The 12,175-nt window shown below is 44.8% G+C and overlaps 1 protein-coding gene across 1 annotated transcript in view; it reads left to right on the forward strand.

Moving 5' to 3' along the window:
* CCDC18 (coiled-coil domain containing 18) overlaps nt 1–12,175 on the forward strand; it is an 88,932-nt gene that overhangs the window by 70,936 nt on the left and 5,821 nt on the right. Inside the window, 1 exon segment of the mRNA XM_032773022.2 lies at nt 3,920–4,120. Within this exon segment, the coding sequence (XP_032628913.1) occupies nt 3,920–4,120 (201 nt within the window).

Consider the following 12,175-nt stretch of genomic DNA (forward strand, 5'->3'; position numbering starts at 1 on the left):
GTACGCCGCCTATTTTCATATATTGATATATCAAGGACAGAATGTTCCCTAGATTCGTAGCAAACCACTCACACTACTAATTCACAGTTCTCCCATTCGGTCTGTCTGCAGCTCAGCAGGTGTTCACAAAATGCATGGCGGTAGTCTCAGCTTTCCTCAGGAAGCTAGGGGTGCAGGTCTACCCTTATCTAAATGATTGACTAGTTAAGGGCCAGGCCAGGGCTCAGGTAGTGTCCAACTTTCAACTCATTCAGTCAACTTCAGTCCCTGGAAAAATCATGGAGCAGGTCCTCAAGGAATTCAATTTGAATCACTTGGAGAGGAAAGTGATCAGGAACAGTCAGCATGGATTCACCAAAGGCAAGTCATGCCTGACCAACCTGATTGCCTTCTAGGATGAGATAACTAGCTCTGTGGATATGGGGAAGTGGTGGATGTGATATACCTTGACTTTAGCAAAGCTTTTGCTATGGTTTCTCACAATATTCTTGTCAGCAATTTAACAAAAAATATGGATTGGATGAATGGACTATAAGGTGGATAGAAAGCTGGCTAGATCGTCTGGCTCAACGGGTAGTGATCAATGGCTTGGTCTAGTTGGCAGCCAGTATCAAGCGGAGTGTCCCAGGGGTTGGTCCTGGGGCCAATTTTGTTCATTAATGATCTGGATGATGGGATGGGTTGCACCCTCAGCAAGTTCACGGACGACACTAAGCTGAGGGGAAAGTTAGATACGCTGGAGAGTAGGGATAGGGTCCAGAGTGACCTAGACAAATTGGAGGATTAGGCCAAAAGAAATCTGATGAGGTGTAACGAGGATAAGTGCAGAGTCCTGCACTTAAGACAGAAGAATCCCATGCACCGCTACAGGCTGGGGACTGACTGACTAAGTGGCAGTTCTGCAGAAAAGGACCTGGAGATTACAATGGATGAGGAGTTGGATAGGAGTTACCAGTGTGCCCTTGTTGCCAAAAAGGCTAACAGCATATTGGGCTGCATTAGGAGTATTGCCAGCAGATCGAGGGAAGTGATTATTCCTCTCTATTCGGCACTGGTGAGGCCACATCTGGAGTATTGCATCCAGTTTTGGCCCCCCCACTACAGAAAGGATGTGGACAAATTAGAGAGAGTCCAGCTGAGGGCTACAAAATGATTAGGGGGCAAGGGCACATGACTTATGAGGAGAGGTTGTGAGAACTGGGATTATTTAGTCAGCAGAAAAGAAGAGTGAGGGGGAATTTGATGGTAGCCTTCAACAACTTGAAGGGAGGTTCCAAAGAGAATGGAGCTAGTCTGTTCTCAGTGGTGGCAGATGACAGAACAAGGAGCAATGGTTCCAAATTGCAGTGGGAGAGGTCTCAGTTGGATATTAGGAAAAACTGTTTCACTCGGAGGGTGGTGAAGCACTGGAATGGGTTACCTAGGGAGGTGGTAGAACCTCCATCCTTACAGGTTTTTAAGGCCCAGCTTGACAAAACCCTGGCTGGGATGATTTAGTTGGGGTTGGTCCTGCTTTGAGTAGGGGTTGGACTAGATGACTTCCTGAGATCTCTTCCAACTCTAATCTTCTATGATTCTATGAACATTCAAGTCCGTATGGTTTCTGATAAATGCAGAAAAATCTACCTTCACTCCAGTGCAGATAGAGGTCATTGGGGCATTGTTTGACTTTACTCAGACCAGGATCTCCCTCCCAGAAACTTGGGCAGAAACCTGGCTGTTCTCACAGACAACACTGCAGCCATGTTTTACTTCAACTGGTCAGGAGGAGCTCGTTCTTCCCTCTTTTTGTCACGAAGCAGTGCAGCTATGGGACTTTTGTATAGCCCACTCAATCAACCTCGAAGCCTCTTACCTTCCGGGAATGCAAAATGAGTTGGCACCTCACCTCAGTGGGTCTTTTTCAGTCACTGCCTGTGGTCTCTGTGCCCAAATATGGCAAGAGACATTTTTCAGCAGTGGGGGACTAAGATAGGTATATTTGCTAACAGGTACAACAGGAGTTGTCCCCAATTGTGCTCCTTATAGGAACACAGTCCAGGTTCTATCATGGATGCCTTTCTACTACCATAGATGGAACATCACTGTTATGCATTCCCACCTTTTCTGCTGGTGCACAGAGCGCTGCTAAAGATCAAGCGAGACCAGGTTATTCAAATAGCCGTAGCATGGATGTGCCAACACTGGTTCTCCACAATTCTAGATCTCTCAATGGCAACTCCAATTTCACTTCTGTTGCACCTGTACCTGATTTCCCAGGACCAAGGTCAGCTGCTCCACCCGAACCTGAACTTTCTTCATCTAATGGCTTGAAAACTTCATGGCTAAATCCCAGAGAGCAGGATTGCTCAGAGCAAGTTTGTCAGGTCCTCCTAGGTAGTAGAAAGCCCTCCAACAGAGCTACTTACCTCTCGAAGCGGAAACGATTCTCTGTTTGGGCGTGACAACATAGAGTCTCACCCACGCGTTTGTCCATACAAGACATACTTGAGTATCTACTGCACCTGAAACAGCAAGGCTTAGCAATCTCCTTTATCAAGGTTCACCTTGGAGCAATATCAGCTTTCCACCTGCAGGTGGATAACAGGTTCGTTTATTTTTTTTTGTCGTCCCCCCCTCCCCCGCCCCAAATGACATGTCTGTCCGATTCCTCAAAGGCCTAGAAATGTTTTACTTGAGAGTAAGAGGGCCCGTTCTTCACTGAGACCTGAACTTGGTCTCATCAAAGCTTATGGGACTGCCATTTGGGCCTTTGGCAACATGCTTCTTATTATACCCCTCTTGGAATGTGGTTTTCTTGGTGGTCAGCACTTCAGCCAGAAGGGTCTCAGAACTCTATGCCCTCACATTGGAGCTTCTGTACACAGTCTTCTTTAAAGATAAGATGTATTTATGTCCTCACCCCAGTTGCCCCCCAAAAGTGTTTTTGCAATTTCACAGCAATCCGGCAGTCTGTCTACCTGACTCTACCCGAAGCTTGACATTAGACAAGCCTTAGCATTCTACATAAAAAGAACTACACCATTGCGAAAGTCTACTCAACTGTTCATAGCTGTGGCTGACAGGATGAAAGGCATCCCAATCTCTTCACAGAGAATTTTATCCTGGATTATTTAATTTATTTGCACTTGTTATGATCAGGCAGATATTTTGCCAACAGCTGTCGTGACTGCTCATTCCACAAGGTCGCAAGGATCCTCCGTAGCATTCATAGTGCAGATTCCTATTCAGGACATTTGTAAAGCAGTGACCTGGTTATTGGTGTGCACACATTCTTCTCCCAGTACGCCATCACTCAGCTTCCAGAGATGATGCCAAATTTGGCCAAGCTGGGGTGTGTGTGTGTGTGTGTGTGTGAGAACTCTGATTCCTTCACCTATATCAACTGCTTGGGAGACACCTAATGTGAAATGCATGTGCCATCACTCGAAAGGAAAAAAAAGTTACTAACCTTCCATAACTCTTGTTTTGCAAGGTGTGTTGCACATGCACATTCCATGACCTGCCCTCTACATTGGAGTTTTCCAGAAAGAAGGAACCGAGGAGGTCAGCTGGGCGCTTTTATGCTGGCACTAACAGCACACAGCAGCAGAAAGCGCTCAAGCCGCCCTGACCAGTACCATTGTGGGGAAAAAATTTCTGGCAACTGCTCGGGGCATGCACATACCTAGAGTGGAATGAACATGTGCAACACATTTCGAAGAACAACAGTTAATGAAGGTTAGTAACCATTTTTTCTTAGTCAAATCCTGAAGGTATGTCAAACACCCTGATGTGTTAATGGTGATGAGTTTTGAAATTGTTACTTGGACCCCTTCCAATCTATACATATATTATGTGAAATGAGAAAGAATGGTATTAAAGTTGGCATAAAACAAAATCTGTATAATATTTTCACTTTATATCTTAAAACTTCTAGAAGCTTGCACATCAGACAAATCAGGAAAGATGGCAGATGTCCACAGACAGCCAGAAATCTGGCTCTCATCATCTAAATGGACAATTGCAGCAGCTGAAGCAGGAGTTAGAAGAGGCTCAGGACTCTGTCAATAATCTTCAGCAACAACTTCAGGCTAGAAATGAAATGGTTCAAGCTGTAAATGAAGCACTGCTTGTGAAGGTGAGTTAACACAGCAATGTGTTGTACGTGAGACATTTTAAGACGTCTGTGGGCAAAAACAATGGCTTCCTTATGCCAACAAATTAATTACCCTCTTTTGCCTCATGTTTGGTTTTACAAGGAATTAGAAGTACCTAAAAGAGTTATCGTATAGGCCTAGAGTTTTACTCTGCCATGTGGAAGAACTGGATTTGAGAGCAGTATGTGGATTACACATGCTGTATGAGTGGATTGTGTCAAAGCAGTTCAGTCCACAATGAATTAATATACATCTACATATCTTAAACAGCCATTTTGTTTTATGCAAAAATGTCTTTATAAAATACCAGTTTTGTGTTTTACAAGTGTAAAAATCCTTAAGGAAATACAGTATTGTAAATATATACTGTAATAATAATAGTCCATGTAACCCTGTGATAGGGTGCGACTCACCATTGCGGTGCCTCCTGTTGGCTGTCTTGGGAATTAGCTCTGTGCCCTCTTCTGGTGGCATCTAGCCACCATCACTTCTGCTGCAGGGACCGACATGACTCCCAGGACCGCGGCATCCTTTTCATGACACAGCCCTCTGGCTGTGCCACACTAGGTTCTGCCCCCTTCTGGGGGAACGGCAGTCTGTTGTGCAGCCACTTCCTGAGTGGTGAGTGGGGACAGGGAGGACCTGGGCCCTCCCACTACTCCAGGTTCTGGCCCAGGGACCTTGTAGATGAGAGCCAGGTGCTGCATCCCCTCCAACCTCTGCCTGTTTCTCTGGGTCACCTCCCCACAGTCCCAGCACCTTATCTGCCGTGTCTCAGGGCCTCAGCATGCCAGCAATCAGCTGGGAACTCTCTCTCACTCCCCTGGCCCCCCCAGCACTGCTCTGTCTAAGATATTAACTTTCTTTCTCCTGCAAGGCAGCCAGTCCTCACTCCTTGAGCTCCAGGGAGCTACTGAAGCTGTTCTTTTCTGCAGCCCTTCTTATATAGGCCAGCCTGGCCCTGACTGGCTGCTCCTCGCAGCCCCTCTCTGGTTGATTGACTCCTGTGCAGCCTCCCAAGGATTCTATTAACCCCTTATGGGCCAGTGTGGACTAGATGCCCAATCACAACCCCCCCCATTTCTTTTAATTAGCTATAAAAAGATCATTCAGCTATGCCGTACAGGGTATGTCTACACTACGAAATTAGGTCAATTTTTTAGAAATCGATTTTTATACAGTCAATTGTGTCCCCACTAAGTGCATTGAGTCGGTGGAGTGTGTCCACAGTACCGAGGCTAGCATCGACGTTCGGAGTGTTGCATTGTGGGTAGCTATACTACAGTTCCCGCAGTCTCTGCCGCCCATTGGGATTCTGGGTTGAGCTCCCAATCCCCAATGGGCAAAAACATTGTCACGGGTGGCTTTGGATGCATGTCATCAGGCCCCCGTCCCTCCATGAAAGCAACAGCAAACAATCGTTTCTCACCTTTTTTCCTGGGTTACCCATGCAGACTACATACCACGGCAAGCGTGGAGCCCGCTCAGCTCACCGTCACCGTACGTCTCCTGGGTGCTGCTGGCAGAGTAGTACTGCATTGCTACACAGCAGCAGCTCCTTGTCTTTATGGCAGCAGACGGTGCAGTACGACTGCTAGCCATCATCATCATCTCCTGGGTACGCCTGGCAGACCTCGGTGAGGTCGGCCAGGGGTGCCTGGACATAAATGGAAGTGACTCCAGGTCATTCTCTTCTTTAAGTTTCATCTCATGGAGATTCAGTTCTGCCTGGAATATCATGCGAGCTGGGGGCTTCTGCCTCAGGCTGCTCTCCCAGCTGGCGGCACCACGTGGTCGCACTTACCCCAGCCTACGCCTTGCTCCCATGGTTCATGAAGCCTGGTCAGTAGTAAGGAACAGTTCAACTATAGGCTGAGCAAGTGCAGAATGGTGGTAGAATGTGCCTTTGGATGTTTAAAAGCTCGCTGGCGCTGTTGTGCTCATGAAACCATACACAGGCACCCTGGACAGTAGTCAGGAGCTGTTCAACTATAGGCTGAGCAAGTGAAGAATGGCAGTAGAATGTGCATTTGGACGATTAAAAGTGTGCTGTTGCAGTTTACTGACTTGGTTAGACCTCAGCGAAACCAATATTCCCATCATTATTGCTGCTTGCTGTGTGCTCCACAAAGTCTGTGAGAGTAAGGGGGAGACGTTTATGGCTGGGTGGGAGGTTAAGGCGAATCACCTGTCCTCTGATTACATGCAGCCAGACACCAGGGCAGTTAGAAGAGCACAGTAGGGCGTGCTGTGCATCAGAGAAGCTTTGAAAACCAGTTTCATGACTAACCAGGCTATGATGTGAAAGTTCTGTTTGTTTCTCCTGGATGAAAACTCACCCCCTTGGTTCACTCTACTTCCCTGAAAGCCAACTGCCTCCCCTCCCTTCTTTGATCGCTGCTTGCAGAGGGAATAAAGTCATTGTTGTTTCAAATTCATGCATTCTTTATTAGTTCGTTACACAAATGGGGGAATAACTGCCAAGGTAGCCCGGGAGGGGTTGGAGAAGAGGTAAGTAATGGGTGGGGTGGCGGAAGAGGGAAGGACAAGGCCACACTGCACTTCAAAACTTATTGAATGCCAGCATTCTGTTGCTTGGGAAGTCCTCTGGGGTGGAGTGGTTGGGTGCCCGGAGGCTCCCCCACTGCATTCTTGAGCATCTGGGTGAGGAGGCTATGGAACTTGAGGAGGAGGGCGGTTGGTTGCACAGGGGCTGCAGTGGCGGTCTGTGTTCCTGCTGCATTTCCTGCACCTCAGCCATATGCTGGAGCATATCATTTTGATCCTCCTGTAGCCTAAGCATTGCTTCCTGACTCCTCTCATCATGCTGATGCCACCTATCCTCTTGATCCCCCCGCCTCTCCTCTTGCTCCCGCCACCTGTCCTATCTTGCATCCCTCCTGTCCTCGTGTTCATTTTTTGCTTTCCTACACTCTGATGTTGTCTGCCTCCACGCATTCTGCTGAGCTCTTTCAGTGTGGGAGGACTGCATGAGCTGAGAGAACATTTCATTGCAAGTGCGTTTTCTTCGCCTTCTAATCTTCGCTAGCCTCTGGGACAGAGATGATAGAGGGAGCATTGAAACATTTGCAGCTCCGGGAGGGAAAAAATGGGAGAATAGTATTTAAAAAGCACATTTTAGAGAACAAGGAGTAGACTCTCTTTCATGGTGAACCAAGCTGTTGATATTACATAGCACATGTGCTTTCTTTACAACGTTGCATTTTGCCTGTTATATTGAGGGCCTGCTGGTTTGGTGTGAGAGACCACACACACACACAGGGCTGTCGGGCAACAGAATTTGGCTTGCAGGCAGACATGGTAAGCCACAGTCTTTTGGCTTCTTTAACCTTCATAATCTGTGGGACTAGTCCCTGTTACAGCCTCTGTCCTTCATACCCTTGGAGATTTTTTTTCAAATATTTGGGCATTTCGTCTTTTGGAACGGAGTTCTGATAGCATAGATTCCTCTCCTCATACAGCGATCAGATCCAGTACCTTCCGTTTGGTCTATGCTGGAGCTCTTTTGCAATTCTGGGACTCCATGGTCACCTCTGCTGATGAGATCTGCGTGGTCATCTCTGAGCTTGCCACGCTGGCCAAACAGAAAGTGAAATTCAAAAGTTTGCGGGGCTTTTCCTGTCTATCTGGCCAGTGCATCTGAGTTGAGAGTGCTGTCCAGAGCGGTAACAATGGAGCACTCTGGGATAGCTCCTGGAGGCCAATACCTTCAAATTGCATCCACACTACCCCAAATTAGACCCAGCAAGGTTGATTTCAGCGCTAATTCACTCATTGGGGAAGAGTATAGAAATCGATTTTAAGAGCCCTTTAAGTCGACAAAATGGCTTCGTTGTGTGGACTGGTGCAGGGTCAAATCGATCTAACGCTGCTAAATTTGACCTAAGCTTGTAGTGTAGACCAGGCACGGATATAGTTGCAGGATGTAAATAGCTAGATGGTGCCGCTCTTTTAAAGGGAAAAGCTTAAAATACAACAGGTGTCAGAGTGTCAAAATTCCAGTGTTACCACTCAGGGCTGGTCTACACTGGGAGGGGCAGGGGGAATCGATCTAAGATACGTAACTTCAGGTATTCGCGTAGCTGAAGTCGAAGTATCTTAGTTCGACTTACCTGGCCGTCCTCACGGTGGTGAGTCGACTGCCGTAGCTCCCCCGTTGACACCGCTTACTCCTCCTGCCGAGGTGGAGTACGGGTGTCTATTCGCGGATCAATTTATCGCATCTAGATGAGATGCGATAAATCGATCCCCAATAGATCGATTACTAACCGCCGATCCTGCTAGTGTATAACTAGCAGGAGTAGCTCTGTATGGTGATGTGTAACACTTTTTTAACAGGTTTCTTTTTTCTAGTGTGCTGTGTTAGATAAAAGTTTCTTCAGTAGATATTCTAATTTACAGATAGACAGTTCTGCTCCTCTGGGACAATGCAGATCACAAAGCCCAGAATAAAGTGCATAAGAATCAAGACAAACCATTCTCAGTTGAAGGGATCCAACTGTAGAATGAACTTTCAGAGGAGGTTAGATTAATCTGATTACCTTTAGGAAATCATAGAAATGTAGGGCTGGAAGGGATCTTGAGAGATCACCAAGTATGGCCCCCTGTGCTGAGGGAGGACCTACTACATCAAGACCATTCATGACAGGTATTGGTTCAACCTGCTCTTAACCTTTTTTGGCAGGAATTCCACAACAGCCCTTGGACTTTTTTTCCAGAGCTTAACTACCCTTATAGTTGGAAAATTTTTCCTACTATCTAATATAAATCTCCATTTCTGCAGATTAAGTCCATTTCTTTTTGTCCTACTTTCAGTAGATAAGGAGAATAATTTATCACCATCCTCTTTATAATAGCCGTTAAGACTGTTATCGGGTCCCATTCAGTCGTCTTTTCTCAAGACTAAACTTTTTTAACCTTTCCTCTTAGGTCAAGTTTTCTAAATCTTTTATCATTTCTGTTGTTCTTCCCTGAACTGTTTCCCCATCTTTCCTGAAGTGTGTTGCCCAGTATGATACAATACTTCAGCTGAGGCCTTTCCAGTGCCAAGTAGAGCAGGACAATTACCTCCCATGTCTTAAAATACAACACTTCAGTTAATATACCCCAGAATGTTAGCCTTTTTTGCAAATGCATCACATTGTTGACTCATATTCAATCTGGTGATCCTGTATAACCCCCCAGATCCTTTCAGCAGTACTACTGCCTAGCCAGTTATTCCTCATTTTGTAGTTGTGCATTTAATTTTTTTCCCTCATAAGCATAGTACTTTTGCATTTTTCTTTATTGGATTTCATCTTGTTGGAGGATTGGTTGAAATCAATTTGTTTAAAGTTGTTTTGAATTCTAATCCTGTCATCAAAAGTCCTAACAACCCCTCCCAATTTCATGTCATCCACAAATTTTATAAGCCTACTGTCTACTCAGTTGTCCAAATCATTAAAGAAAATATTGAATAGTACTGGACCCAGGGCTGACTCCTGCAGGATCCTATTAGATAGGACCCCTCCGTCCCCCCCACCCAGCTTGTCAGCAAATCATTGATAACTACTCTTTGAGTATAGTCTTTCAACTAGTTGTGCACCCACCTAGTAATTTTGTCTAACATGTTTCCCTAGTTTGTAGATGAAAATGTCTTATGGATTGTGTCAAAAGCATTACTAAAATAAAAATATAGTATATTATCTGCTTGCTTCCTATCCATTAGGCTAGTAGCCCAGTCAAAGAAGGAATTAGGGTGGTTTGGCATGATTTGGTCTTGACAAATCCATGCTTGGCTATTCCTTAACCTCATTATTCTCTAGATACTCACAGACTGATTGGTTAATAATTTCTTCTGGTATCTTTCCATGTGTCAAAGTTAAGCTGACTGATCTATAATTCCACAGGTCCTTTTTGTTCCCCTTTTTAAAGATAGATGTTATATTTGTCCTTCGCCAGTCCTCTGGAACGTCACCCATCCTCCATGATTTCTCAAAGATAATGCCACAATTACTTTTGATATAGCTTTTCCACCATAAGCAGAATGACATTCACAACATCAATTGTCTGCTTTTCCTCTTCGCAGGAAAGAAATAGAAAATCTACCCCAAGTATTGTTCCCATTCCCCAGTAAGGGAGGAAAGCCAGAGACTCCGTGAAGCCTACTAAGGACATAACTGTTGCTAAATCTAGTTTATATAGAAGGCACTCAGATACTCTAGTGGTGGATGGCAGTGTGAAGCTCTGAGAGAGAAGATGTTACTTTACTACTAATTGCCTATTGTAGAAACAACTGCCCACTCCACCCTAGTGTCATAAATAGATAGCTAAGGGTTAATGTCTTATCACCTGTAAAGGGTTAGCAATAGAGACGCAGAACACCTGACCAGGAGGACCAATCAGAACCCGGATTTTCAAACCGGGGCGGGAATTGTTGGGGTCGTGTCTTTGTCTGGCTCTCAGCTATGAGAGGGGATTTTTCTTTTCTTCTATCTCAAGCTTTAATCTCAGTTTCAAAGTGTAATACGAAGGTAGAAAAAACAATAGGCTGTTGTGGGTTTTTTTTGTATTTGACAATGTCGTGTAGTTTGCTGGAATGTTTACAATTGTAATCTCTTTTAAATGTCTGTTTATTCATATTTTTCTTTAAGTAATAACCTGTGTTTGTCAACTTAATGCAGAGATCCATCTGTTCAGTGTTTTTTTTTTCTCGTTTTATTATAAAGCTTTCTTTTTAAGACTTGTTTGAGTTTTTCTCTCTGGGTAGGCTAAGGAACGAAGGGGAGGGGAATTCTCTTTGTGTTAGATCTACGGAGGGTAAAGCTCTGCAGCACCAGGGAATTGGTGGGAGGGGGAAGAGAGAGAGAATCATTTCTGTTTCCTTGTATTTGGGGTTTGTCTCTTTGTGGAATAGAGGAGACATGCTTCTTGGTATTGTGATGTAAAGATATTGCATCAGTACTCTCAGGTTAGCCCAGAGAGGAAAGTCTGGGTGGGAGAGAGGGGGGGAAGGGAAGTGGGTTATTTCCCTTTGTAGTAAGACTCCGGGCTTCTGAGTCTTGGGGTTCCCCAGGGAAGGGTTTGGGGAGACGAGAGGGAGCCAAAACCCTGGAATTTTTGGCTGGTGGAGCGAGATCAAATCTGAGCTGGTAATTAAGCTTAGAGGGGTTCATGCAGGCACCCAGATTTCTGGACGCTAAGGTCCCGATTTGGGAAAGCTTATGACAACTAGTTACAACTTTGAAAGGAGAAGGGCCATGTTTCACTTCTTCCCTGTTCAAGTCTGTTGACATTTGAGGTACTGCCTCTCAAATTCTACTTCTATACGCATCTTAATTTTCCCAACTGCCTCAAACTTATTTTGATTTTCTTTATTATAATTTTTGTAGTGACTGATGGTAAGAGACTCATCTTTTATACTGATTTGCCCTGACCATAATATCTCTTTAAAAATGCAGTGTGAGTTTTTCAGACTTTTCTCTCCACAAGTATTCACATTGTGCTAGAAAGATTATGGAGTTCCTCAGTCCCAGTAGTCATCTTTTTCTCTGAGAAATTTTATCGATGAACTATTGAGGTCACTGAGGATTGTCAACTCTAATAAAATTTCTGTTTTTATGGCAAACATTACTTCTGTCTCCTCTTGTACACTCCAACTCTAGCTGAAGGCTTCCTTCATGGAAGTGCTGAGTGTGGGTGGCAATTAATTCCCCTCCCCCCAATCCAGGTATCAGTTTTTTTCCACTGTTTTATAGCATGTCCCAGATGGGCCATCTTGGTGTGAATGTCTTCTTCTGTAGATTAAAGATGGCAATCATTCTCCATTTTTTTTCTAATGTCTTTCATTTTGGAAATTGATTTTTTTCAAAGAGTGAATTTTTGAAGCCAGAAAAATGGTAGCACGCTTTTCTAATGAGAGATGCTTACAGTGAGATTGCCGTCCACATGATATTCCAGGCATGTATATGTTGGAAATATCATAACTCTGCCCTTTTGTATGCTTTTGATCATATTGCTGATTTCTGTTTGGCACC

Source organism: Chelonoidis abingdonii, chromosome 7 (assembly GCF_003597395.2).
Source record: "Chelonoidis abingdonii isolate Lonesome George chromosome 7, CheloAbing_2.0, whole genome shotgun sequence".
Lineage (NCBI taxonomy): Eukaryota > Metazoa > Chordata > Testudines > Testudinidae > Chelonoidis > Chelonoidis abingdonii.